The sequence below is a fragment of the Delphinapterus leucas genome, chromosome 17 (assembly GCF_059928025.1).
Source record: "Delphinapterus leucas isolate spDelLeu-1000000601 "Yukka" chromosome 17, BTC_Dleu_Yukka2, whole genome shotgun sequence".
NCBI classification, from domain to species: Eukaryota; Metazoa; Chordata; class Mammalia; order Artiodactyla; family Monodontidae; genus Delphinapterus; species Delphinapterus leucas.
This window is the reverse complement of record NC_143145.1, coordinates 1,634,140-1,661,837: the sequence shown is the minus strand read 5'-3', so window position 1 is coordinate 1,661,837 and position 27,698 is coordinate 1,634,140. Positions and strand designations below refer to the sequence as shown.

Here is a 27,698-nt window from a genome sequence, read left to right as displayed (position 1 = left end):
CACGTGGAGGCGCGTCAGGATGGGCAGCGTTGGCTCCCTGGGCCCAGGACGGCTCTGCTGTGTCCCTGCTGACCTGTGAGCCGGCGGCACGCAGCCAGTGCCCACTCCTGGTGCAGCGCAGGTGACCCCAGGGCCACAAGGTTGGGGTCAATCTGGGGGTGTTCAAGTGTGGGTACTGCCGCCCCCTGCCTATGACCCCGTCTGAGCCTTGATTTCCTCATCGTGAGATGGGAGGCAGGGAGCAGCCTGGCTAAGTGGGGAGGGGCAGGCCGAAGCCTGGTCCCGGTGGCGGCAGGTGACTCTGGGGCGGGGAGAGGGAGGCTCCCTGGCAGGAACATGGCTGGTAGGCCAAAGGGGGCACCTGAGTGGCTGTGTGAGCAGGAAGGGGGGGCAATAGGAGGTGGGTGGATGTCACAGTCACAGCCAGAGACCCAGAGACGGGGCACCAATCCTACCCTCACCCCCCAAAAACTGGTCACTCCTGCTGTGACGAAACAGAAGTGGGAGGGGTCTCTGCACCTGCACCGGGCAAGGCCCAGAGGGGCGGGGCTGCAGGGAAGCTGGGCAACGGCTGGAATGACCTGTCTCCTCTACTCCCTTGCCCTGCTTCCCCTCTGGCTGGGTTTGCAGATTCTTCCCTGAAAGAGGGCTGGAGAGGGGTACGGTCTGAGAGGCCACAGAGGCCCAGGGGCAGAATGGCCTCTGTGGCCACCCCAGGGCAGGCGGTCGGGCCCAGAGCCCGTGTAGCCACGCCAGGCTGCCCAGCCAGACGGGCACAGCCGAGGCCCCTGTGGCCTGCGGCCCTGGCCGGGGCGGCCCACCGCTTCCGCTCAGGCTTGGTGGGGGAGGAGGGGCCCCGGCCCCCGGCTCCTGCCCCTGCAGGTGGACATGCTGGCAGGTGGCAGACAAACAGGTGGGCAGAGCAGCAGAGCCCGGGGCGGGCACTGCCCCCGGCGTGCCAAGTCCCAGCCTCCCGGGGCTCACGCGAACCCTCTCTGCTCTTTCTCTTGCAGCTGCTGCTGGCGGCCACAGGCAGGCACTGGGGCCCCGGACGTTAGGAGCTGCCCCTGCCCACTCAGTCACCTGAAGCCGTCTCCTCCTCCTGTCCTCGCTTGAAGGCCCTGCCCCCGGCCCCGGCCCGCTCCGCTCGCTGCCGGACCCTGGCATGTCAAGGCCTGGCTCGCGCCTGCCTGCCCAGCCGGCGGAACCCTGGCGGCCCCGCGAGCTAGGATGAGGGGCCAGGCCGCCGCCCCAGGCGCCCTCTGGATCCTCGGGCCACTGCTGCTGCTGCTGGGGCACCAGGCGGGCACGGCCGCGGGGACAGACGCAGGGCCCGGGGCCGAGTCGTGCGCCACGCTGGTGCAGGGCAAGTTCTTCGGGTACTTCTCGGCAGCCGCCGTGTTCCCGGCCAACGCCTCGCGCTGCTCCTGGACCCTGCGCAACCCAGACCCGCGCCGCTACACGCTCTACGTGAAAGTGGCCAAGGCGCCCTCCTGCAGCGGCCCCACCCGCGTCCGCACCTACCAGTTCGACTCCTTCCTGGAGTCCACACGCACCTACCTGGGCGTGGAGAGCTTCGACGAGGTGCTGAGGCTCTGCGACCCCTCGGCACCCCTGGCCTTCCTGCAGGCCAGCAAGCAGTTTCTACAGATGCAGCGGCAGCGGCCGCCCCAGGACGACGGCCCCGCGCCCCAGGACGGGCCCCCCGGTCCCAGCGACGACTTCTCTGTGGAGTACCTGGTCGTGGGCAACCGCAACCCCAGCCGGGCCGCCTGCCAGATGCTGTGCCGCTGGCTGGATGCCTGTCTGGCTGGCAGCCGCAGCTCACACCCCTGTGGCATCATGCAGACCCCCTGTGCCTGCCTGGGCGGGGACACCGGCGACCCTGCCTCCGGCTCCCTGGTGCCTCGCGGGGATGTCTGCCTGAGGGACGGCATGGCTGGTGGCCCCGAGAACTGCCTCACCAGCCTGACCCAGGACCGGGGCGGGGATGGCGCTCCAGGTGAGTGACGGCTAGGAGAGGCCCTGGGGTGGCTCTCTGGGCATACGGTGGGTGGGAAGGGTCTTCTCTGCAGGGCTGCCCTGGCCACCGATCCCCCAAGCACTTCGGGGAAGCCAAGTGCAAAGAGAGAAGTTCTCTGCAGGCTCGCTGAGAATGGGCAGCCTGGGGTGCTTGCCTCTGGCCCCCAGGGTGCTGGGGTGCCTGCCTCATGGGTGGTGCTTGCTAAGTGCTCAGGGAAGGGAGGGATGGATGGAGGGAGGGAGGGAAGGAAGGAAGAGCGGGTCTGATTTCTCCCAGGATGAGGGAGTTTTAGATTCCTGGCTGGGGGGAGGGTCCCTCCCGGTCCCTCCCTTTTCGCAGGCAGGACCATTCTCATGGGCCAGCAGGCTGCTGTGGCCTGTGGCCGGGGTCTGCAGGGGCCTCCTGGGACACGGGAGAAAAAGTGAGCAGAGTGGACTCATGTGGTCAAGGAGATGCAGGGTGGGGCTTGCACATGGTTGCAGTTACCCAGCGCCTGTGAGGTGTTCTAGGCGCCGGGGACACGCAAGGAAGACAAGAAACAACAAAAACAAAACAAAACAAAAGCCCCGCTCTCGCTCTCGCTCTCGTGGAGCTGCCTTCTGGGTCTGGGCGGTGTTAAACGGCAAAGCACAAGAAACAGGCACGTCAGGTGGTGATGAAGACACCGCAGGGGGAGGGACCCTGGTGGCAGGGCTGCATGTCACCTGGAGGTCAGGGAGCCGTGTTCGAGGTTCTGGGAGGGGTGCGGGTGAGCCCCATGCGGGTCAGAGGGCAGGGCAGGGCAAAGGTGGGGTTGGGCGTGTGCTCAGCTGGTCCCACCTTCTTAGCAGTTTGGGTTCCTCGGTGAGACGGCCACCTGCACAGGAGGGTGCCATCAGTGGGATGGGACACCGAGCGGGCCCCCTGGCATCGGGCAGGAGGGAGACCCTGTGTGTGCTTGGAGCGGGACGCCCAGGGTGTCTCGGGAGGCTGGGGCTGCGTCAGGGGACAGCTCTTCACCAAACGTGGAGTTTGAGACACCAGACAGCGTGCCAGGCGTCCGGGGGCCAGGCTGGGCTGGGCGTTCATGTGGGCAGGTCACCGTGAGACCAGGTGACATGGTCCAGGGCTCTTGGTGTCTCCGGAGCCAGTAAGGCCGATGGATTCCTCCGAGTGACGTCTGTAAAGGCATCAAAGAAGCTACATGGGGTTACAGAGGAAACCAGCTATCCTGGAACATGGTTCTATTCATGGGCCCCGGGCCGTGGATCCCAGATTAGAAACCTCCGTGGAGCGGTGAGCATAGCTGGAGGGGATCGGGAGAGGAGGGAAGAGGCGGGCAGCGCCCCGGGAGGTGGAGGCGGTGTGGTGTCCAGGAAGCCGGCAGAAAAGCCCCATCTTCCATCAGTTGTGTCAGGGCCCCCAGCGAAGGCGTGGGAGGCTGGGAGGGCTGACCTTCGGGCTGGGCAAGGTAGAGGTCACTGTGACCTTGGCGTGGGCAGACCCCGCAGCGTGGTGGTGGGAGTGGTCCTCAGGGCATGGGGGGGAGGAGAGTGGAGCAGAGATGCCGGGCCGGCCGCTAGTTTGGGAGGTGGGCGGATGCAGGAGGACCAGTGGGGCAGGGGCCTGGCCGGACATGTCGCTCAACCACTCCCCAGTGGTCACCTGCCCCTGAGCCTCAGCGTCTTCGCTGGCAAAGTGCTGAGTGCTTTGAGGGACTCTTCAGTCACCTCAGACCCGATTGCCCTGGGGCCTGGCCCACACTGGAAACCAAAGCGCAAGAGCTGCTCTCTGTTAGCATCTCGGGGCAGTGACCGTGCCGGGTAGATACCTGGTACAGCTGGAGCCGTGTGGAGCTTGCGGGAGAAGGTCAAGGGGACGGGGCTGGTGTGATACATGTGTGGCAAGTGGCAGGAGCTTGTGGGGCTGTGACGTTGGTGCTGGAGGGAGCAGGCCCCGCTGCTGGAGTCGGGTACGGTGGTGGACAGGCCTCCTGGCCGGAGTTTGCATGTTATCATGAGAGTTGAAGGGCCATGGGGGGCTTTAAGCAGAAGGGTGACATCGCTGGGGCTGTAAATGCAGTGTCTGGCTCAGAGGGGGAATCCGGGGCAGGAACAGGGCACTGCAGGCATCCAGGAGGGAGCAGACGCTGGCCTGGGTGGGAGGAAGGGGGAGGATCTTGGGGGGGTCGGGGGGGGGGAGCTGACGGACTTGCTGATGTAAAGGATGTGGGCGTGGAGACAGGAGATCGCTGGACCCTCCCAGGTTTCTGGCCAGGAGTGAAGACCTCGGCCGAGGTGGGGAAGTGGCGGGGAGGACCGGGCTGGGGTGGAAGATCCAGAGGACAGAGCGGGACCTGACCGTGACAGGCCCGTGAGCCATCTGGAGGGAATGTCGTTTGAGAGGGAGCCCTGGGACCTGGCGCCCCAGGATAGGACCAGGTCAGGTTCAAATCCCAGCCCGCCCCACACTCGCTGTGTCCCTGGGCCTTGTCTTTAAAATGGAAAGAGTAAAAACGTCTTTTTTTCTTGATTGTTATGAGGAATGAGAACTGAGGTGAAAGTGTTTCTAAGCAGAAGCAACGTCAGTGATGAAATGTCAATATCTGTGTTTGCTGTGAGGTAGAGGATCTAGAGGGCTTGGGGGGCAAAGAGACAGATTGGAGGAGCGGAGCTGTTTGGAGACCACAGCTGGGTGCTTCGGGCTTGCACAGAGATTCTGAGAATGGGAATGTTTGGAACTGGCGCTGGAAGGGAGTGGGCAGGCGTGCGTGTGTGTGTTCATGCATCCATGTGTACAAGTATGCATGTGTGCATGTATGTGTATACACGGCATGTATTATGTGTGCTCACATGTACGTTGCCAGTATGTGTGCTGTGCATGCATGGTGTATGTGTGCATGTGTGCGGTGCATCGGGCATGTGTGTGAGTATGTGCATGAGTGTATGACTGGTGTATACATGTGTGCGTGCCTGTGTGCAGTGCATCGGGCATCTGTGTGCGTCGTGTTTGTGCGTGTGTGCAGGTGAGCATGTGCAGGTGTGCACTTGTGGTATGTACTTGCTGTGTGTGTGTGTGTGTGTGTGTGTGTGTGTTAGGCTGGCTCCGTGCAAGCCGATTTCAGCAATCCTGACAAAGCGGAAGTCAAGTCTATGAGGCAGGGCTGGCAGCCTCGTGGAAGACAGTCCGGAGGGCATGAGGGCTGGGGCTGCCGCCATGAAGCGAGGAGCTCGACTCCGCGGGGCGGGGGGCACGGGACATGGTCACCCAGGCCCACAGGCAGCTCAGACCCCGTGCCCATGCCCTGGACTCAGAAGGTCCTGATGCTTCTGAGACCTTGGGAGTAAACCTGATCTTAGTAGTGGCAGTAGCCGCATTCTGCGTGTTTCCTTTGTGCAGGAAGCACCCACATCTTAACCAGTTAACTCTTGCCAGTTGCCCAGAGATGGCTCCCCAGCGAGGCACCTACCTCCCTGCCCAAGGCCTTTGCATGGGCTGTTCCCTGGCCTGGAACACTCTCCCCACGTGCCCACAGGGCTCCCTCCCTTGAGTGCTTGCCCAGATGGCACCTTCTCAAGACGCCCTGGCCCTGCTGTCGCCTCACTCTCTCTCTCTCCCTCTTTCTCTCTCTTCCCACACGGTATCGCCTGTGAGCACTGGAGAATTTCCTATGTCCTTATTCTCCGCCCCTGCCAGGATGTACCCACCACAGGGCAGGGGAGTTTGCCCTGCTCTCTGACGAAGCCCCGTGTGTGGACCAGTACCTGGCACACAGCAGGCCCTTGATTAATTCTTGTTGAGTGGAAGGAGGCACAGAGACGTTAAGGCAGCAGCCAGGGTCACACAGCTTGTAAGGGGGAGACAGAGAGCAGAGCCAGCTCTTGGTCACCTGGTGGTCCTGCCTGGGGCTTCTCTCCTGCAAGAGCTCTGCGGGGAGGGGGTGTGTGTGTGTGTTCATGTGTGTGTAGGGGTGGGGTGGTATATGGACCAGAGAGGTCCAGCAGTAATTCAGAAGACACACAGCAGATCCAGACCCCATATCTTGCCTGCCAAGCCTGTGCCCAGGGAGCTGCGTCCCCTCACGCATGCCAGGGGAGGCTGGGTCAGGCGCGTCCCTCCATAGCCGCGGAGCCAGAGCCGGAGCAAGCAGGAGGCCCAGGCCAGCCCGTGGCCCATTTTCAGCCCTGCCCCCGCCTGGCCTGTCCAAATGCCACATGGCCACGTCACGCATCCGACTGGCAAGCGTTCCTCAGGCCAGAGCAACTGTTCCCTCTCCCCTGCCCCGCCGGCTGCCCCTCTGCGCTGCCTGCCCGCTCCCACCCGCTCTCGGGCTGTCCCTCCTTCCCCCTCCCAGAGTCTCTCTGCGTTTTTCTGCCTCTGGTGAGATGGTGCCATTTCTCTCAAGGGTTGTTTTAAATATTCATATTTTAATTAAAGAATTTTATTGCAGAAGTGACATGTAAGATAATGAAGAAGCGGCATCCTGAGGGCTGGGGGCGAGTGTGCGTGTGTCTCCTTGCGTGTGTGTCCCTGTGTGTGTGTGCGCCCGTGTGCCCCCTCCATATGCCTGCATGGGGCGGGGGGTGGGGGGTGGGCTGGAGCCTGAGCGTGTGAGTGTGTGACATCCCGGGCATGTGCTGGGCCGCGATGCCGGCCTGGGGGCTGTGACCTGCCCAAGGCCACACACCAGGGGAGATGCCGAGCGCTCCACCCGCCTCCTCCAGGCCCCTCGCCTCTCAGCTGGGGCGCCCCTGCCCTGAAAACCCCCCCCAAGGGATTTGGAGTCTCTCCAACCCTAAATGCCCCACAACTTCCCTCAGGGGGAGGCTGCGAGCCCTCTCTGGGGCCTGCAGGGTGTGGAGGGGGGCTGGGCTGGGGGGAGGGACGAGTGGGGAATCCCGGGGGAAGGGCGTGTCTCTGGAGTTTGGGGGCAACTGGGCGCTTGGGGGTGGGGAGCAGGGGCGGGGCGGGAGTAGGAAGGGTTAGGGCCTCCCTGCCAGGACTGGGTTTGTCATCCCAGCCAGGGGAGCTGCGCTTTTGCACAAGGGCCAATTTAGAAAAATCTGGAAAACAAGGTTCAGGCTCCATTGTAGACAGCCCCCATTCCAGATGGAAATAGCAAGATGTGACCCCATGAAAACAATAAGTACGCACGGGGCATCACCCACAGAGGAACTGCCATGAGAGGCCAGAGCTCACCCCACACCACCCGGTGGCCAGGGAGACTGGAAGCTGTGGCCCTGCTGGGGTCCCACTTCCCTAAAAGATGGGGAGAAGCGCTGTCGGTCGTATAGCCAAGGCTCAAGGAGGAGAAGAGACCTGCCCAGGTCATCCAGCGCCGAAGGGCAAAGCCGGGTGGGACCCAGCCCTTCGAGCTTGTAACGGGCACCCTTCTTAGGGGACACCTGCCTGACTCAGGGAGAGCAGCATTGAGAAAGTGAGTAACCCTGCAGACGGGGCCAAGTCACCCCTCAGCTTCCCTTCTGTGAAAACAGGGATGGCACAGCTCCTGCTCATAGGGTCTTGGCACCTCTGCCATGCTTGGAGGAGACCCCCTTGTCCTCCTCTGGCAAGTGGCCCCGTGGGCAGTGGGCACGGCTCTCAGCCCGTCCTGAGATCCAGGGGTGCCTGCGGCAGCTGGGCAGACTGCTGGTCACTAGGGCCCCGATAGTGGGAGCTGCAGGCCTTGGTGAAGGATGCACCAAGTCTGGACCTGTGGAGCCAAGGCCGCTGTGGACTGGGGATTGGGTTGGAGAGGGGCTTCAGGGAGCTGTCCAGTTTCCCTGTGGTCCTCATTTGCACATCCATGTAGGGGGCTGAGAGGAGGAGCCTGCATGCCGCAGTACACACCTTCACTCGGTGGGGGGTAGGGGTCCGCACAGGGGCTGGACTTCGCCGCCGAGGTGGATGTGCACGGAACCCGGCCTGACGGTCGGGAAAGGGGCGGGGCGGGAATGGGCAGGGGCTGACCCCCCCCAGCCGGGTGCTGCCTGACCTGCTAGACTGGGGAGACCTCTGCTGGAGGAGACGGGAAGTGCACCGCTCCCCTCCTCCAGAGGGGACCCAGGAGGCGGGAAGGCCCAGCGGGAAGAGGGCCTCCCCCAGCGCCCTCATCCCAGCTGACTGAGGGCGCAGGGACCAGGGAGGCCATGGCCTGCAGGCTGGGGCACCAGGGTGGGAAGGGGGCCAGGAGCCCCCCTCTCCGTGTGCTCTCTCTCCTGGGCGGCCAAGGCTGCCTGGCGGCCATTAATTGGCTCTATTCATCCCTTAATGAGATGGAAATGAGGCTTCCAGACAGAGGGGGCATTGAGCCCGGGAAGAATGGCGGCTTCTTTCCGGGCCTGGAGGGGCAGCCCACCCCCCAGCCTTGCCCACTCTGCTGCCCCCTCAAAGCCCACCCAGCCCAGGAGCACCGTGGCCACCCAGGAAAGGGTGGCCTGAGTTCCTCTGTGCCCAGCTCTGCGGGCCCCAGGAGCCCTGCCTGGGTAATTCCCTGGTCGTGGATGCATTTGCTTGACAAACATTTATCAGGTGTCAGCCGTGGGGGGGACACACGTTAAAAATAAAAATGATAACAAAGATAGCAGCTACCACTAACTGAGTGTTCATCAGTGGTGGGAGTGTGGCCAAGGTCGGGTTTGGTCTGTGACTGGGATCAGGGCTCAGTATGTGATGGGGGATCAGGGATCCTGTGTCCAGGATCAGAAGTCAATCTGTGAAGAGGATTAAGGCCCGGTGTGTGATCAGGGTCAGCAATCAGCATGTGACCAGGGTCAGGGCTAGGCCTGGGGGGCAGTCTGTGCTCTGAGCCAGTCGACCCCCTGCCTGGCCTCTCCCGATATGACCCCTCCTCTCCTCCCCCTCCCCCCACCACATCCCCACCCCCTGGGTCACCAAGGTAACCAGCCCTGAAATTGTGGGTGTTTTGGCAGCGGAGGCCTAACCTGAGTCTATCCTGAAAGACTGAGCTCTGCGGCAGTTGCCATGGGAACCAAGTGGCATCCCGCGATTAGCCAGCATGGACACCCTCTCTCTCCCACCCACTTCCAGCTTCCACGTCGCTCAGGCTTCCGCGCGGGGGCTGGGCTGGGGCAGCAAGGGGGGCCAGGCAGGACGTGTCCACGTTGTCCCTGCCGGCAGGCCTGTCTCCCTGGACTCAGGCCTCCCTGCTCCTTTGTCTCAGTATGACGGGACAGGGTGGCTTCAGCAGGCGAGACCACTGAGGCCTGGAGTGCCAGGCTGGGGGTGGTCCTGGCGGGCAGCCTCTGCCTGGGGGGCAGTGTAGGGGGAGCGCTTGGAATCTGATCATGAGCCCAGTCCCAGCTCCTCTCCTTGTCAGCCCGGTGGGTAACTTGGCCTCCAGGTCTGCATCTGCCAAGTGGGCGTGGCTGCGGGGCTGACGGTCCCCAGAGTGAAGGCGCCTAGAGTGGTGGTAGTGAGGGCCCCATATCTGCGCAGCCTCAGGGCCGAGCCGCTCACCAGTCCTGCCCACCGGTCCTGCCGTGTGCACCTGGGGGCTCCCCACCCCCTCCCCCGGGGCCCTGGCCTGCTTGTCTCTCACCCCCAGGGCATGGACATTTCTGTCCACAAGGAAGTCGTATTTGTGTAGCGTCCTCCATACTTCTGGTTCTTACTCAGCCCTGGGGACCCTGGCTCCTGTCTTCTGAGGCTCGGGCCTCCATGCCTCCTCAACTCCAGGGCAGATCCTCCTGCAGGTTGGGGGGGGGTCGCCAGCCCCTGACTGTCTGGACCACCCCTCTTTGAGCCTCAGTTTGCTCTGCTGTAAGTGGGGTGAGCACTTAGTTCCTGGGTGGACTGGGACTCGAGGTTCCTGAGGCATCTGGCGCGGAGTGGGGGAGACAGGGGTGGGGGAGTCAGTACTCGCCTGCCCAGGATGCCGCCCTGAGAGCCGGCCTTGAGGGAAGCAACCGTCCTTGAAGGGTGTATGGGCCGGGTCCAACAACCTGGGCGATTCCTGCTCGGCCCCCTCGTAACTGGGGGAGTACGCGCATCCCGTCACTAGGGCAGGCCTCGATCTTCCCATCTGAACAATGGGAGCAGAGAGGCCTCCCTTGTGGGAGCACAAGGCGTCACGCCCAGACCCAGGAAGGGGCTCAGAACCGGGCCCCTCGGCCCCCTGAAGCGAGGGTCCCTGCAAAGCTCAGCCGGGCTCCCACAGAGTGAGAAGCTCCTCCCTGGGCCGCCGCTGCACGGCTAGGAACCAAGTGTTACTGCGCGTGCGCGAGGGGCAGAGCCGGGTCCACGCCCACCCCCAGACGACAGCGATTAAGGTCCGAGCCGGCCCCCTCTACGGGTCCCTGTCTGGGTGCGTCGGCCCGCCCACCTGCCCCACCCACCTGCGTGACCCACCAGCATGGCAAGTCTGGAGGACAGGAGGCCTGACTTCTGTGTGCCCTTGGCCCGTTGATGCTCTGCGTCTCTGGGCTCAGGGGGAAGTGAGACGTATGGGAGGGTGGGTTCTGCAAGGGGAGAGAAGATTCCTCAAGGGCTTGGGGGCGTGGAGGGAGAAATGAGCCCCGCCTTCCAAACTGGGGGAATTGGGCTCCCTCCCCCGCCTCCCGTTCATTTGCTTCCGGCGCCCCCTGCTGGTCGGTTCCCAGCACAGGCGCAGGGACCACGGGGAGGGGCTCTGGCACCTTTCAAGCGGCCCTCCACAGAACAGAGCACCTGGACGCCCAGCTTGCTGCAAATCAAAGTGAGTTTCTGGGATCGACTCCGACCCCAGTGACGCCCACACCTGTCGTCGCCCAGCCACTTCTTGCCATTTACCCTCACAGGCGTAAGTCCTAGGAAGTAGTGCCCTCGTCCTCTGGCTAGGGGTGTGAGGCCGGGGCAGGGTGGACTTAACCATCCCATGGTCGTGGGTGCTGGGGCCACCATGTGAACCTGGCCTTTCGGCTCCACTGCCCACCCTCCAGGATCTGCACAGTCCTCATTCCCACCCTATGTGCTCCCCAGATAAGCCAGCCTCCAGGAGGCATCAGGGACGCTCCTGCTGGGCCGGGTGTGACCTGCCCTTGGCCAGCCTGGCTCCCCTGCTCCAGCCCCGGGTGAGCAGGCAGCACGGGGCAGTGGCCCAGCTCTAGTGCAGCTCCCAGTGCTGGGCCTTGGCAATGCCATCTCCTCGCCTCCTCATACACGGGTGCCGTGTCGGGGGGCTGTGTGCAGGGTGCCCGGCGCAAAGTAGGTGCTCGGTGAGGCTGCGTGCCCTTGTTGAGTCTGCCCTGACCCTGCTGTGCTGGGAGTGTAGGGGCCCTGGGGTTCTCCAGGACAAATGGGGTGGCGGCACCAGAGTCCCTCGAGGCAGGAGTGATCTGAGCACCTTAAGTGTGACCTTTGAACAGAAAGCCTGGATGAAGCGGCCCCTCCCTGAGCGAATCAGTGCAGCCTCCAGCTCTGGCCCAAGATGTGTGGCCTCCCTGCTTCTCACCCCTCAATGGCTCCCCAGTACTTTGAGGCTGTCCCTCTTAGTGTCCTTGGTGGCACTGGGGCCACCAAGGGGCTCAGAACTTCAGGGGCACGAGGTCATGATGGTTGGGGGGACGGGGCCGGGATGGAGAAGACCCTTGAGAGGGCTGAAGGAGGGTGGCCATAGGGGCCTGGAGGCCCTCAGCAGCCAGTGTCTGCTGGGTCTGGGGGACGCTCCGCCTGGCGGGGCCCTGGGTGTGAGACCCCACTCGGCTACCAGGGGTGGGACCTCGGTCACCTCTGGTGTCCCTGCGGGTGCTGGGGGAATGAGCATATGGGTCATGGCAGGGGATGGGGGGATGAGCAAACTGAGATTCAGAGGATACTGGACTGAGGACCATGGGGAGGGGGTCCAGCAGGGCGCGAGGCTCGGTGCCAGGCAGGAGAGCCCCTCTGCCCCCAGCCCATCACCCGGCCCTCGATATAAGGCAGCCGTTGGGGTGGGCAGGGGTGTCATTCATTCATTCATTCATTCTCCAGACCCACCTGGGGCTCCAGCTCTGTGTCCAGCCCCACACTGGGGACCTGGATTCAAAGCCAGTGGAGACCCTGGCCCAGGTGCCTGTAGACAGAGCCGGAGAGCACAGAGACTCCAGAGAGAAGTGGGGTGGGCCCCGGACCCCAACTTGCCCGGCACCTCTGCCCCTCCCTGCCCTGTCGGCCTCTGCTTCACACCCCATCACCAACCCCGTCCAGGCCCACACTTGCCTCCTAGCTGACCCTCCAGGGTGCTATGCTGGTTCCGACGCGGAGGCCTCTTCGCAGGGGCTGCTGTGCCCCAGATCCCTGCCTGGGAGACCCCTAGAGGTCACTCCCCGAAAGACACCGCAGCCCTTTACCCCTGGCCCTGACCCCTGCCCTCTGGTCCCCACCAGGCGGCTGGAAGCTGTGGTCCCTGTGGGGCGAGTGCACGCGGGACTGCGGGGGAGGCCTGCAGACGCGGACGCGCACCTGCCTGCCCGCACCGGGCATTGAAGGCGGCGGCTGCGAGGGGGTGCTGGAGGAGGGCCGCCTGTGCAACCGCAAGGCCTGCGGCCGTGAGTGCGCGGACAGGCGGGTCCCGGGCGGAGCCGGGGGAGGGAGGGGCTCGGGGCGGGGTCAGGTGGAGGCAGGAACCCGGACTGGGCCGGGCCGGGCGGGGAAAAGGGCGAGGAGGGGCGGGCAGGGCCTGGCCAGGTGAGGGAGGGAGGGAGGGCGCTCGGGGCGGGGCCGGGCCAGGCAAGGCCTGGGCTACGAGGGGCGGGACCTGGGGCAGGGGCGGGGTCAGAGGGTGGAGCCTTCCAGGGGCGGGACCAGTAGAAGTAAGGGCCCAGGAGGAAGGGTGGGACCCGGTGTTAGGACCGGATGGGCCTTTCTTAGCAACTGTGGATTGGGAATTCTGGGGTGCACGTGGAAAGCCGGCTGAGGGGCTTGTTCCGCCACCGTCATCCCTAGCCCTGGCCAGACCCGACTGTCCCAGCCGGATGCTGCCTCCGGGATGTATTTCTCTAATAAGGCTCTCTAATGACCTCATGCATATTTTAGCTGCTTCCATAAAATTAAATCAAGTTATAATGAGATTGTCATTCTTCGGGTTGTTTTTTCCCCGACGAACTTTCCTGGGGAGAGGAGCTCATCTCCGAAGCCTGGAGAGGGCCCTGGGGTGTCGGGGCTGGGCCGCGGGGGGCAGGATCGCTGCCGGGATGCTCAACAGCGGAGAGCAGTAGCCATTCAGACGTGCTGCCCCGCAGGTGACTCCTGCGGGCCCCGGAGGAAGAGAGGGAGGCGCGCAGGGCAGGGGAGACTGGACCAGACAGGGATTGGCGCCAGGCCAGGTTGCCCTGGTCCCGAGTTTCCCACCTGTCCGGTGCGGCCAAGTGGCCCTGGTGCTGACAAGCCCGGGCCCCGCTGCGGCTGGGGACCGAGGGACCAAGGGCCGAGAGCGCCCCTCTAGAGCTGCAGGGTGGGGGCTGCAGGCCACGGCCTGGACGCTTACCTGAACCCGCCCTGCAGCCGCCGGGCGCACCAACTCCCGGAGCCAGTCCCTGCGGTCCACGGATGCCCGGCGGCGCGAGGAGCTGGGCGACGAGCTGCAGCAGTTTGGGTTTCCTGCCCCGCAGACAGGTGAGTGGCAGCGGCTGGGCGGGGCTGACAACGCAAATGCACTAAAACCCTGGGAAGTGGGGAAAGTTGGTTTCAGGGGACTAGGTCTTTGGGCAAGTACTATAAGTTATTAATTGCTGTTGCTTCTAAGTAATGACTGTAATAATTTTCCATAATTAGACTAACCTCTCAGGTGCCAGGCTCTTGTCTCCAGGCACACTGGATTTAGGGGAAGTGGTGTGAGGAGAAGGGGACTGTCGAGAATAAAAAACGGGTGGGGTGGTCAAGGGCTTTGCTGCGGCCGCCTGACGGTCTGACCGTAGCTCGGGTGCAGGGGCAGCAGCAGGCCTGTGATGCTGTAGGTCTGGGCCCACAGGTGACCCCGCGGCCGAGGAGTGGTCCCCGTGGAGCGTGTGCTCCAGCACCTGCGGTGAGGGCTGGCAGACTCGCACGCGCTTCTGTGTGTCGTCCTCCTACAGCACGCAGTGCAGCGGGCCTCTGCGGGAGCAGCGGCTGTGCAACAACTCCGCTGTGTGTCCAGGTGGGCGGCGCGTCGTGGGGGGCGGGAGATAACAGGAGCAGGGGGCGGGGCGTCCGGGTCAGAGGGCGGGGCATCAGGGGCGGGTGACCGGGCTGCGGGCTCGGGCAGACAGGGGTCGCAGAGTGCTTTGTTCCTTCCGTAGTGCATGGCGCCTGGGACGAGTGGTCGCCTTGGAGCCTGTGCTCCAGCACTTGCGGCCGCGGCTTCCGGGACCGCACGCGCACCTGCAGGCCACCCCAGTTTGGAGGCAACCCCTGTGAGGGCCCGGAGAAGCAAACCAAGTTCTGCAACATCGCTCTGTGCCCTGGTAGGTGAGAGGGAGGGCGCTGGGTGAGGTGGGACAGGGGCGGGAAGGGAAGGGCAGGGCCCAGTGGGCCACCGGCCAGCCCTGCCCTGGGAGCCCCGCTTTGCCCGCTCAGACCCACCTGCTAGGGGGCTCAGAGGTTGGAAGCTCAGGCTGTGATCAGGCTGAAGGTTGGAGACCTTGGGGCGTTCTCACTTGCGTACCGTGGGCGTTGGGGTGATGGGCCCTCTTGGGTGTCACACCCATGCCTCAGACTTCGTGGGGGGGGGGAGCCACACCTGTGGGGTGTTCACGCCTGTGCCCCAGGCTGGGTGTGGGCCCTGGGTGTTCACGCTGCCTTCCTGTCCCCTTCCTCCCCTGGGCCGGGCAGTGGATGGAAACTGGAATGAGTGGTCAAGCTGGAGCTCGTGCTCCGCCAGCTGCTCTCAGGGCCGGCAGCAGCGCACGCGCGAGTGCAACGGGCCTTCGTACGGGGGCGCCGAGTGCCAGGGCCACTGGGTGGAAACGCGAGACTGCTTCCTGCAGCAGTGTCCAGGTCAGGGCCGTGCTCCAGGGCCTGCGGGTGGGGGGATCTGGTGGGCGTGAGCCACTCGGGAGGGGTGAGACCTCGGGGGGCTCCTGGTGGGCCCTTGTACACGGTCCTGGGGGTGTGGGGGGCGGGGGGGTGACCGTGAGGGACCAGTGCACAGGAGGCATTTGTCTTATCCTGAATCAGTCTGGGCTCTGGCTTCCCCGCCCTGGGTCTCGACTTCTTTCTCCTCGTGGCTTCCTGCCCCTGCGTCCCTGTGTCCGCACCCTCCTCACCCCCATCCTCGTGGCTCTGTGCATGGCCGTGTCCCACAGTGGATGGGAAGTGGCAGGCCTGGACGTCGTGGGGCGGCTGCAGCGTCACATGTGGAGGTGGCACACAGCGGCGGGAGCGCGCCTGCTTGGGGCCCTTCTTCGGGGGAGCAGCCTGCCGGGGCCCACAAGATGAATACCGGCAGTGCAGTGCCCAGCGGTGTCCCGGTGAGCGTCCCGCACTCCCACCCCACCGCTGGACTCTGGGGAGGGGCCTCCTGAGTGGCGGGGGAGGGAGCTTGGAGCTTAGTTCTACTGGGGAAAGACTCCCCCTCGTGAGGGTAGATGTCTTGCAAGGGCCTTGGCCTTCCTGACCCTGCTGCCAGGTCTCGGCCCACCCCCCGTACCCCACCCCCACTCACGTTTCTAGCCCCTTGGCAGAGCCCCATGAGATCTGTGCTGAGGACAGCTTGGGTGCTGTGATCTGGAAGGAGACCCCGGCGGGAGAGGTGGCTGCAGTGCGGTGTCCTCGCAACGCCACAGGTGAGGGCCGGTGGGGCAGGTGTTGTGCGGGGCTCTTGTCCTTTCCTCACAGAGGTGCAGGGGAGGCACCGAGATGCCCCTTCAGGCCCGCCCACGGAGCTGTCAGCTCAGGGCACGTGGCCCAGACCCTGCCCAGGCAGCCCTGTGCACACAGAGACTGGCACAGTACAGGCAGGGGTCCGGGGCCGCCGCGTCCTGAGAGCTCACCAGGAGCCAGCGCCAGCATGAAGCCCCTTAGTGTGATGTCCCACAAAGTCACCCATTTACACGTGGGAAACTGAGGCACAGAGGAATTAACACACTTGCCCTGGGCTTGGGGGCCATTAAGTAGGAAATTGGCTTTGAACACGGTCATCTTAATCCCCGTGCAGCCCTGTGGAGTGATGGGAGGTGTGGAAGAAGCAGGGTGGGCTCCCAGAAGGGGCCGGGCGCATCAAGCTTGGCTTGGTTTTCTTTGCTCCTCTTATCTGAGGAGTGCATGCAGTTTTGTACCCCTGTTTGCTGTGTGACATCCGGGAAGTGACTTAACCTCTCTGAACTTTGGTTTTCCTTCTGTGAAACAAGTGTGTTGTGAGTTCCCCACCACCCGACAGGGCTGGTCCACGTGGTAGAGGCTGTGTATTTCCAGCTGTGGTTGTAGCCCCCCTACCCAAAATAATGCATGTTCTGGGTAGCGTCTTACAGATACAGGGAAGCCAAATGAATAAAATACACGTCACGGAATGGTGTGACTTCTCTGGCCTCTTGTCTGCATGTACGACCTCTCATTTGGATTCTGCACCATGCTGTGGAGCAGGTGTCCTGTCCTGCCCCGTGGCTCCTGTTGGGTGACAGGGTTGTGGCACTTCCCTAAGGTCATCACCGCTGTGTGTGCACAGCTGTGCCTGGCTCCCTGGGAGGAAGTTCTGAGTCATAGGCTGTGCCTGCGTTCCAGGCCGTCGACACCTGATGCCAGTCAGCCCCGAGGCTGCCCAGTGTCCGCAGCACACCTGGGCCATCGGGGGCCCCCTGATCCCAGGGGTGGAGCTAGGCAGGGGCCAGGCTGTTGGGTTCTCCCTGGGGCTCTGGATAGGAAGGGGCCCGAGGAGAGGCCCTGGGCTGAACACTGAAGCCCCTCACTCGGCCCAGGGCTCTGCCTCCACGCCGGTGGGATGCCTGCAGGTTTGGCTCCTGCCAGGTGCCAGTGCTTGGCCTGTGGCGTCTGCTCAGAAATGCTTCGAGTGAGGGAATTCCCTGGCGGTCCAGTGGTTAGGACTCCGAGCTCTCGTTGCTGAGAGCCGGGGTTCAATCCCTGGTTGGGGAGCTAAAATCCCACAAGCCACACGGCCAAACAAAACAAAACAAAGCAACAAACAAACACACACTTAAGAAAAGAAACGTTTTGAGTGAAAGAAACTAAGGGATGCCTGGCCCCCACGCCAGCTCTGCTCTTGGAATGAGGCCACAGGCGAGTGCCTGCCTCTAGTGCTGTAGGGTCTCATCCAGAGGGGCTTGTGCCCGGGAGCCGGGGGTGGGACTCCCACCCGGGACACGGGCATCTACCAGAGAAGGGGGAGACGGAGCTGAGCCGCCGCCTCTGCAGGCCTCATCCTGCGGCGCTGTGAGCTGGACGAGGAGGGCGTCGCCGACTGGGAGCCCCCCACCTACATCCGCTGTGTTTCCATCGACTACCGAAACATCCAGATGATGGTGAGGCCGGCCCCGGGGTCTCCCGCCCCACCCATCACCCCAGGGCTCACCTCTGCCCTCCGTCCTCAGACATAACCCTGTGTCCCCAGTGGCACACCCTGTGGACGTGAGTCAGCCACGGCCACTGGCCGCGGGCTGCAGAGGACCCTCTGGGCCTGGGAGGTCCTTGGTACCTGCAGAGTCATGGCACTCGTACCCTCCGCCTCCCCAGACCCGGGAGCACCTGGCAAAGGCCCAGCGCGGGCTGCCCGGAGAGGGGGTCTCCGAGGTCATCCAGACACTGGTAGAGATCTCCCAGGACGGGACCAGCTACAGCGGGGACCTGCTCTCCACCATCGATGTCCTGAGGAACATGACAGAGATCTTCCGGAGGGCGTACTACAGCCCCACCCCGGGGGATGTACAGGTGGGCGCCCAGGAGGGCGGTCCTCCACCCCAGCGTTAGACCGAGCCCTGACCTCAGATGGAGCTCTGACCCTGGTCCCACGCTGAGCCCTGACCCTGGTCACATTCTGGGCTATGATTCTGGTGCCTTATTCTCTGCTCACTGGCCTTTCTTCCTCTTCCTTTCAGAACTTTGTCCAGATCATCAGCAACCTGCTGGCGGAGGAGAACCGGGACAAGTGGGAGGAGGCCCAGCTGGTAGGGACGCCAGTCCGGGACCCCTGCGGCCAGAGCAGCAGGATGGGCGCGGGCCTCTCTGGTGGCTCCCTGAGCCCCACGCCAGCTCAGGGTGGGGTCTTGGGTTCAAATCCCAGCACAGCCTCTGCCAGTCTCGTGACTTTGAGGACGTCACTTATCCTTCCGGGCCTCGGCTTCCCCGCCCGTCAGAGGACAGCGGCGCACCACGCGGGGCTCAGGGAGGGGCGTGAGAAAACGTGTTGGCCGTGGGGTACACACCGGGACGTGGCGGTTCTTTCTCATCTGGAGAAATCAGTCCGCCTCCCTTCCTCCCAGGCTGACCTGGAACCTGCCAATACTCCTGTACCCAGGGCAGCACCCGGAGTGGGGACTGCAGTGGCCAGAGACCCTCCGCTCTCCTCCCAGCTGGACCCCTGGCCACCGGGCTGGAGTGCAGCAGCCCCTCTGGGCTCAGTGTTCTCGTGCACACAATGGCGATGGAGACTCAGGTCCCCATCTGCTTCCCAAGTCAGGTCCAGAGCCCTGTGGGGCTAGGGAGTGACCGACAGGACCCTGATAAGGAGGGAACAGATGAGGGAAGGAGGCCGGCAGAGGCAGAGCAGTGAGAGGGCGTGTCCCTGCTGGGGCGCAGGGGTCTTTGGGGACCCTGAGCTCCGGTTGTCGGCATTCTCGGCGGGGCTGCTCCCCACTATGTCCCTGACCCCCGCCTCCCCTCCAGATGGGCCCCAACGCCAAGGAGCTGTTCCGGCTGGTGGAGGACTTCGTGGACGTCATCGGCTTCCGCATGAAGGACTTGCGGGACGCGTACCAGGTGACAGACAACCTGGGTAAGCCCAGCCCTCGCTGCGCCGACCTGCAGGCCCCTGCCCCGCAGTCATGGGCAGGGCGCTTCGGCCTCAGTCTCCTTGTCTATAAACAAGCAGCGCCAGGTGCCTCCTGCAGGGCCCCGGGCCGGGCTGTAAGATGGCCTCTGTACCCTCGGGTGCACAAGGTCCTGGAGACCTCGAATCGTGGGACACACCAGGAAGTCCCAGCCACAGCCAGTCCCTTGCTTCCACCTCCCTGGGGCTGGGGGCCCACTTGTACTTGTCCCCACCCCGCCCCGGGGCCCCCAGTGCAGGGACATTGAAGGCAGGACTCCGTGGTCCTCCGCTCCCAGAAGTGCCTCGTCACAGGGGCCTGGCTCCACCCAGCTCCGTGCCATTGAGCAACTCTCTCTGATGGGAAGGCAGGGGCGCTGGCCTCGTGGGTCCGAAGGAGCAGTAAGTGGGCCGGGACCTGAGAGCTCAGTGGCGACCATCGGCACAAATACTACAGCAGTTACATTTAACGATTGTCATCCACGTCCTCTTAAATAGCTCTCTTGGGCCTCATTTGTCAAGTCCTCCCTGTTTTGGGTTGCCTCTCCCCAGACAATCTCCATTGTCAGGGTTCCTCCTCACAGTGGGGAACCCAGGAGTGGGCGCTGGACCCGGCTGTGGCCCTAACAGCACCAAGGAGGGAGATTGTCACATCCCTTGCAGGGACACTCGGGCCTCTAGTGACATATCCTAGCTCAGCTGTGCCGCATTAGCACACACCTGGGGACCTGCCTGGGCCGGGACAAACGTTTGCTAAGCTGCAGGTTCCCAGAGCGCTGGCTGGCCCTGCCTTTCTGCCTTAGAGCTCAGGACCCCAGAGCTGGGGAGACTTCTGAGGCCAGGGGATCAGGGACAGCCATCATCTCGCAGGTGGGGAGACTCGGGCCTGGGGGGTCAGGTGCTAATGGAGGTTACCTGGCAGGTGGGATCAGTGGTGGCACCAGGCCAGCTGAGACTTCCTTGCCTTCCTTCCCTTCCTCGCTGGGCTGACTGGGCCTTTCTTCACGGTGAGATGGGAGTGGCCCAGAGAGGGGAGGGCTTTTATGCAGCCTTGCATGAGCGGGCATGGGACCGGGTGGCTACTGCAGCTCTCAGCCCCCCTGGCCCAGGACCTCACTGTGGAGTCTGGTTCCCCAGCCGCCCAGCCCCGCCCATGGTCCCTGGAGGGGCGCTCAGGGCCCACCCTTTGTCACCAAAGGAGGCCCTGGACTCCTTCCCATTAGTCCTCATTAGCCATCCCACCCCACGCACCCTCACACCCCCAGTCACCCCCTAGCCCCCCCATATACTCACACACCCATGTACCCCACACGCCTACACACCCTACACACTGTGCACCCCATGTACCCATACACCCCATGCGCCCTGTGTACCCTACACCCTCAATTCACCCCCTACACCCCTCGTATACTCACATACCCATGTACCCCACGCCCCGTGCGCCCCATGCACCCCGCACACCGTGCACTCCATGCACCCCCCATGCACCCCCTATACCCCACGCATATACTCACACACCCCACGTACCCCACGCATATACTCACACACCCCATGTACCCCACGCATATACTCACACACCCCCTATACCCCACGCATATACTCACACACCCCACGCACCCTGCGCACCCATACGCCCTGTACACCCCACGCACCCTACACATCATACACTCCCTACGCCCTGCTGCTGGAACACTTGCCCCAGGAATCCAAGCAGCCTAACCTCCTCCAGTGGCCTCCAGAGGCCACCTCCTCAGGGAGGACTTCCTGACCACCTTGTTTGGAAGTGCCCCACCCAGGGGTCGTCGCTGCCCAGCAGACCGCAGCCCATCCATCTCTTCTCTACTTGGGCCACTGTCTGTTTCCTCCACTCCCTGTCAGCTCTGGGAGAGGGTCTCGCTTTCCTCTGCTTCCTCAGCGTTAGAAGAGTCCCAGGCACATGGTTGGGGTTCGGAAGCATGTGGCGCGGAGGAATTTGCTTATTCGTTCTGTCCTTGGTGAGGGCCTCAGCCACAGAGGGCCAGCCGTGTGCTGGGCTGGGCGCCCAGAGAGGGGCGCCCGTCCCTCTTGCAGGGAAGGTGCCCTGGGCCCCAGAGCTGACCACACAGGTGCAGGGAGGGCACGGCCAGTGGGGGAGGGGGGCACGGCCAGGTAAGCCAGGCCTGGAGGGGTACAAGAGTGCGGGCAGGCGCTGCACAAGCAAAGGTATGGAGGTGGGCATCAGCTGGTCAGTGGGGTTTTGCTGGGGAAGAGGCCCCAGGGTTGGGGGAAGGCCAGGTGACAGCTGGGCAGGTGAGGCTGTTGGTTCCTAAGCCCCTACCCCTTCCCCCTACACCTAAGGCCGCCCCGGTGCAGACCCCGACCCAAGCCGTGGGTGCTGGGTGAGGGGAGCAGTGTCTGCCTGGAGTGAGTGGGCCTGGAATGAAGGGGCTCAGAGACAATGGGACCCCACCCCACCCCCTCCTGTCCTCCCAGGCCCGTCTGCCGCTTCACCTCTGGGAAGCCTGGGGTGGGGCTGGACAGAGCCCACTGGGGCTGGTGTCTTCAGGAGGCCTGCCAGGCACCCACAGGGAGAGCTCGGGAGAAACAGCTACACACTGCCAGCTCTCCCTGCCCTGGCCTCTCCCCATACGTGCTGTGTCCCCGCAGCCCGTCCCCCTCCACCCTGAGTGGAGCCCTTCCCCACACCCAGCACCTTCCTTCCCAGGTCCCCACTCCACCTTGGTCCATCTGTTGGCCCCTTTACAGTCCCGGCCCTGTGAGGGGGGATCTGTCCCTGTCCCTGTTACGGAGCAGAGCCCAAAGGGGGAGGGCTGGGCTCCAGTGTCCCAGGGAGGGGCACCAAGGTGGACACCACGCCCTGTGGGTCCCTCTGTGGCCGCAGACCTGCCCGCAGAACCCGTCTCTGGCACCTCTGGGGCCACGGGGACTGGGTCCAGGCCTGGGTCCTCATAAGGGCCATAGGGCTCCTGCTGGGGTGGGAGTGTCATTTGAGGGCTTGGAAGGAACCAGGAAGCTGCCCGGGCCCTGGACCTCATGGGGAGGCTGGTGTCAGGCTCCCGCCTGGCTGGGTGGCCCCATGCGCGCTGCGCCCACTCTGAGCCAGGAGCACCCCCGTGTCACGGCCCTGGGCTCCGGGGCCCACTCCCCGTCCCAGGGCCGAGGCTCCTCTCATGAACCAGCTTTGCGTCTCGCTGTCTCTGTCTCCCTTTGTCTCTGTCATCTCTTGCTCCCTCCTGAACCCCAGTCCTCAGCATCCATAAGCTCCCGGCCAGTGGAGCCACGGACATCAGCTTCCCTATGAAGGGCTGGCGGGCCACGGGCGACTGGGCCAAGGTGCCAGAGGACAGGGTCACTGTATCCAAGAGCGTCTTCTCCACGGGGCTGGCAGGTGAGGAGCCTCGGGGTGTGGGAGGGGCCCCCCAGAGTCCGAGGCTACCCCCCAGGAAGTTCCTTCTGGAGTCTGGCCTGCTGCTTCAAGAGCTAGGGTGGCGTCCGTTTCTTCTCAGTGTTCCCCAGGTTGCCCCCTTCTCCAGGAAGCCCTCCCTGCCCTCCCTGTGTTGGGAGACTCCCAGGCAATCTTGGCTGAATGGACCAATGGACACCCTCACCGCAGGGAGGGAGAGGGTCTTGCCTGGAGTCACACAGCAGGTGACTCTGGTTCCCAGGAAGATGAACTGTGCCCTGCCAGCCCCCGGGTCTCAGGAGTCACTCAGGGGGACCCAGGCAGTCCCCCCAGCTCCAGGCAGTGCTGCATCCGCAGTCGGTGGGGGGAAACACACTCCCCTTGCCCAAGCAGGGTCCCGGTTTGTGGGTGGCCGGGAGGAGGGTGACCGCGGTGCTCTCTTCCAGAGGCTGATGACTCGTCCGTGTTCGTGGTGGGCACCGTGCTCTACAGAAACCTGGGCAGCTTCCTGGCGCTGCAGAGGTGGGCACCGTGGACACGCGGGGTGGGGGTCAGGGAGGCCAGGCCTGGGGGAGGTGAGGGCACAGGGCTCCCGACCCCGACACAGCCCGCCGGCTCTCCCCCAGGAACACGACCGTCCTGAACTCCAAGGTCATCTCGGTGACCGTGAAGCCCCCTCCCCGCTCCCTGCTCACACCCCTGGAGATCGAGTTCGCCCACATGTACAACGTGAGTGCTCTCCGTGTGCACGTCTGCGTGCGTGTGCCCCTCTGCCTGATCCCACGTGTGGTGCGTGCTCACATGTCCCCACCTCGCGTCAGCCTTGAGACAGAGCTCCTTTACGCCCGAGTGACAGGTGGGGATGCAGGCTGGCAGAGCTGCGGGGACTTGCCCAGGGTCACCCAGCAGGGCCGTGTGGGAGCTGAGGCTCAACCCAGCCCCATCGGCCTGGCCGTTCCCTCAGGGAAGAGAGAGTCGTCCTCTGCTGAGAAACGCACCTGCCCCGGCCTCACGGACCCTCTACACCCTGCTTCTTGGGGCTTTCCCTCGGGCCTCAGAGCAGCCGGCGCCACGAAGCCCTGGGACCAGCCGAGAGCGGGAGCCGCCCCGGTTACCCAGCCAGGACAGGGCAGCGCCGGGCCAGGTTGTGGGAAGAGCCTGGCCTGCCTTTCCCGCTGTGAGGCCTTGGGGCTTTGCTCAACCTCTCTGTGCCTTGGCTTCCCTCCCTTACAAGTGGGAACCCTGCTGTTACCACACCGCAGCCCTCGGGACGGGGGTGTCTGCTGAGCCCTACCTGTGCCCCCGACCCCAGGCTTTCCGTGTTAGCCCATTTTGCATTCAGCTGGACTGGTCAGCTGGGCATCTAGAGTTGGGCTTCGGCCGCTGCCATCCAGCTCTGCTCAGAGAGGGGACAGAAGATACCCAAAGCCACACAGCAGGGCTAGGGGCTGAGCCAGTCCCTTCCCTGCTCTAGGCCTCAGTTCCTCCTCCTAAAACTCTGTCTCTGGGGAACAGCGGAGGGAGGGCGCCTGGCACACCCACGGGTGGACCTCACAGTGACCCTCGGGTGCGGCTCATAGGGCGGCAGGTGGCCTGACCCCTCCCCTCTCTCCAGGGCACCACCAACCAGACCTGTATCCTGTGGGATGAGACGGATGTGTAAGTTCATCTGGGCTTTGTGACCTCGGGCCCGACTTGGTGGGCGGATGGGGGAGGAGGCTGACCCAGTAGGGGAGGGACACGGGCTCAGGTTCAGGGCTTCCGACCGTCCCCCCGACCCGTCTGTCAAGCACGGTCTCTCCCCGCCTAGTTCAGGCTCTGAGGCAGCAGGGGGCCCACCCAGCCGGCCCCACTCTCCTCCCAGGGAAGTCCACGGTCAGGGGTCCCAAGCGGTGTGGGAGTCCCCCGGACCAGGAGCGCCGCCACTGACTGGGGCAGCTGGGTGACACCCAGAGGGGTCAGAGAGGAAGTAGAGGCGGGGGCTTCTGGGGTCCCGGGCCAGCGCTGCAGTGCGGCAAGTACAGGTGGGCGCGGGGCATTGGTCTGGACTGGCTGGGCTGTGATTCGGGGTCACGGGGCCGTGTGGGCACCCAGAGCAGGGTGTCCTCCCAGACGCGAGGAGGCGAAGGGAAAGGTGGGTGGGGTCTCGTGTAGTCACAGGGAAGAGTTTGTGCAAAGGCCCTAAAGTGGGGGCGGCCCTCAGAGGTGAGGAGGGTCAGAATCTGGGGAGACCGGGCAGGAGAGAGCTTAACGTCTGGCTCCTGATGGGCCAGGTGGCCCTGGGGAGGCCTGGGCCTTCCCCCCAAGGGGTAGTCAGAGAGCTGCGTGTCATTGTTACCACCCGCTTCCCTCAGCCCTGGCCAGCACCCGGGCCAGGGGGTACATGCGGCGAGTCCCTCGTACGATGGGCAGTGCAGTGACGGAGGTGCGTCCCGGAAGGTCAGGGGGGGCTCCCGGAGTGGCTGACACTCAAGGAGGACACTTTTCCCTGCAGAGAACGTGAGGGAGGGGTCTCGGGCAGAAGCACAGTTTGAGCAGAAGTGTGGAGGTCGGAAGGTACAGGGGGAACATGGGGCGTGGCCAGGAAGAACAGGCAGCTAGAGAGGTGCAGGGCTGCAGGGAGGCTGCAAGGGCCATGGGGCCAGTTTGTAGGGGCAGTGTGTCAGGAACTATGGAAACTGTTGGGGAGGGATGTGATCATCATGTATCCATCCATCCTCCACCCACCCATCCATCCACCCATCCCCCATTCATCTATCCATCCACCCACCCACCCTTCTATCCGTCTATCTACCCACTTACCTATTCTCCCACCCACCTATCTACCTATCCACTCACTCATCCACCCATCCACCCCTCATCCATCCACCCATCCACCCCCACATCCATCCACCCATCCACCCCCCCATCCATCCACCCATCCACCCATCCATCCACCCACCCACTCACTCATCCACTTATCCACCCCCCCTTCCACCCATCCATCCACCCATCCATCCACCCACCCACCCACCCATCTACCCATCTACCCACCCGCCCACCCACCTATCCCCCAGTGATTACTGACCACTGAGAAGGCACTCCTCTACAAGGTCCTGGCCCTCAGCCTCCTCCTACGCCTGATGAGCAGGAACAGGAAATTAGGAACGTAGAGATCCCTGTGAAACTGTCAGGGCGTGCCACGTGCCAAGAAGTGGAGGCAGTGGATCTAGTGGCAGGTGGGGCGAGGTGCCTTTCAGAGCAGGTTCACAGAAACCTCTCTAGGGTGGTGTTTGAGCAGAGGCCTGACACAGCACTGTACACATGGGTGTCTGGGGACAAGCATTTTGGCAGAAGGAACAGGCAGTGCAAAGCCCCCGTGTGTGCAGGGAGTGTGCAGGGCCATAGGGCAGACTGCACTGCCCTTTCCCACTCTGACTCTGAGGGTGTGAGGACAGGGTCTGGGGCCGGGAGCTGGGCTGGGGGAGAGCTGGGGCGGGCCCTGGAACCCTGGGAAACTGGCCCTCTGCCTTTGGTTGTCGTCGACTGTTTTTCTCTGGATTTCGCAAGCGGCATAAACTCTTTGTACAAAATGGGGTATCAGAAAAGGGTGAAAAAAGAAAAAAGAAGAAAGAGGGCCCACGTTCTCACAGTACCCAGGCTGGACCCCCTGGCCATCGTGGGAGGTTGTGCAGTGGCTGCAGTCCATCCCTGATGTCAGCACAAGCCCCTCCCCACAGCCCAGAAACCCTCCCAACAGGCGGTTCAAAGGCTGCCCGCAGCTCCCCGGCGGTGCCCGGTTCACCCAGCGGCCCAGCATCCTCGCTTGGACAGCGCTGCTCACATTTCTGGTTGTTTCCTTGGCTTTGAGTCCCCCAGACCATTTCAAGGTCTTGGTAGTAAATTGCTTTCCAGAGAGGTGGACCCGTCCCCTTTGCTCTCCCAGGACAGCAGGTCGTGAGAGGTCTGGCCAGCCCAGTGTCAAGTTCACTGTCCTTTGGGGCTGTATAGTCTGGGGCAGATTCCACCCTTCAGAAGCCTCAGCCTTCCATCCCCGTGGCGGAGTCTGCCTCCTTGGCGTGAGAGCAGAGTGGGGGAAAGGACAGCAGCCAGGTCCATGGGGTGCTCACCCCTGGCCGTGGCCTCCACTTGCCCTTCCTCTCTCAGGTGTGGAGAGCCCACCCACTGCCCCAGGCCTGCTTTGCCCACCGCTGGTCACCTCTGGATAGATGGGATTGTTAAGGTCTCTGCACCTCGCTCCAGGGCCCCGAGGACAGTGGGAAGGAGACAACAGCTGTGCTGTGTTTGAAGCCCCCGGAAACGCATTTTGCCCACAAGCTCCCTGTTCAGTTCTGGGTGCAGCCCTGGGAGCCCTGCTGACTGTTCCTATTACCTCTGGGGATCTGAGGCTCCAGAAGGACTGTGGTCCAGCTCAGAGTGGGGACTGAGGCATCTGATCCAGAGCTGGACAGCCTGGGACCCAGAGGCTGACAGTGGGGGAGGGGGGCCACGGGGAGAGGGTGGCTGGCTCTGTCCCTTCCCCCACCCTCCCCCCCTGCTCTGTGCGGGACAGCACCTCCTTCCACTGCAGGGCGGGGCCACTTCTCACATAAATGGGCTCAAAGGAACCAAGGGTTTCTCAGGTGACCTGAAATGGGGACCAGGGACAGGGCCCCAGGTCTGTTTCCACCAGTGTGCCCAGAGATCAGGTCTGTGCTGGTGTGGGCTTGTGTTTGTGCGTGTTTGGATGAGAAAGGGTCTCACGTGTCTGCAGAATTGTGTGTGGGGGGGGTGCCAGTGGGGGGTGAGAGCCGTCAGTGACCATCAGCTGAGAAGTAGTGATCTCTGACCCATGACTGGGCCCTGGTCACTGAAGGATCCTAGATTCCCAATCCCAGGCTGAGCCCTTGTCCTGGTCCCACGCTGAGCCCTTGTCCTGGTCCCACGCTGAGCCCTGACCCTGGTCACACGCTGAGCCCTGATCCTGGTCCCACGCTGAGCCCTGACCCTGGTCACACACTGAGCCCTGACCCTGGTCCCACGCTGAGCCCCGACCCTGGTCCCACGCTGAGCCCTGACCCTGGTCACCTGCTGAACCCTGACCCTGGTCCCACGCTGAGCCCTGACCCTGGTCACACGCTGAGCCCTGACCCTGGTCCCACGCTGAGCCCTGAGCCTGGTCACACACTGATCCCTGACCCTGGTCACCTGCTGAGCCCTGAGCCTGGTCACACGCTGAGCCCTGACCCTGTGTCTCATCTGGAGTCACTCACACATGTTCACGTGTAGTCATTCACGTGTCATGTGCGTGGAGGGCTGCCTCCTCTTCTAGCCACACGTAACAGTCCAGCATGTGACACAGTCGTCTTGGAAAGTCTGAGTCA

At 63.7% G+C, this 27,698-nt stretch overlaps 1 protein-coding gene across 1 annotated transcript in view; it reads left to right on the top strand.

The window, feature by feature from the left end:
* The first annotated feature begins 973 nt into the window (after positions 1-973).
* Positions 974-27,698, top strand: part of ADGRB1 (adhesion G protein-coupled receptor B1) — a 70,315-nt gene continuing 43,590 nt past the window's right edge. Inside the window, exons 1-16 of the mRNA XM_089898655.1 lie at positions 974-2,002; positions 12,367-12,528; positions 13,484-13,594; positions 13,950-14,114; positions 14,257-14,421; positions 14,789-14,953; positions 15,262-15,426; positions 15,640-15,741; positions 17,324-17,430; positions 17,642-17,836; positions 18,004-18,072; positions 18,791-18,899; positions 22,177-22,320; positions 22,782-22,857; positions 22,962-23,064; positions 23,951-23,994. Coding sequence (XP_089754781.1) covers positions 1,231-2,002; positions 12,367-12,528; positions 13,484-13,594; positions 13,950-14,114; positions 14,257-14,421; positions 14,789-14,953; positions 15,262-15,426; positions 15,640-15,741; positions 17,324-17,430; positions 17,642-17,836; positions 18,004-18,072; positions 18,791-18,899; positions 22,177-22,320; positions 22,782-22,857; positions 22,962-23,064; positions 23,951-23,994 — 2,654 coding nt within the window. The 5' untranslated portion in view covers positions 974-1,230. The remainder of the gene's footprint in view (positions 2,003-12,366; positions 12,529-13,483; positions 13,595-13,949; positions 14,115-14,256; positions 14,422-14,788; positions 14,954-15,261; positions 15,427-15,639; positions 15,742-17,323; positions 17,431-17,641; positions 17,837-18,003; positions 18,073-18,790; positions 18,900-22,176; positions 22,321-22,781; positions 22,858-22,961; positions 23,065-23,950; positions 23,995-27,698) is intronic.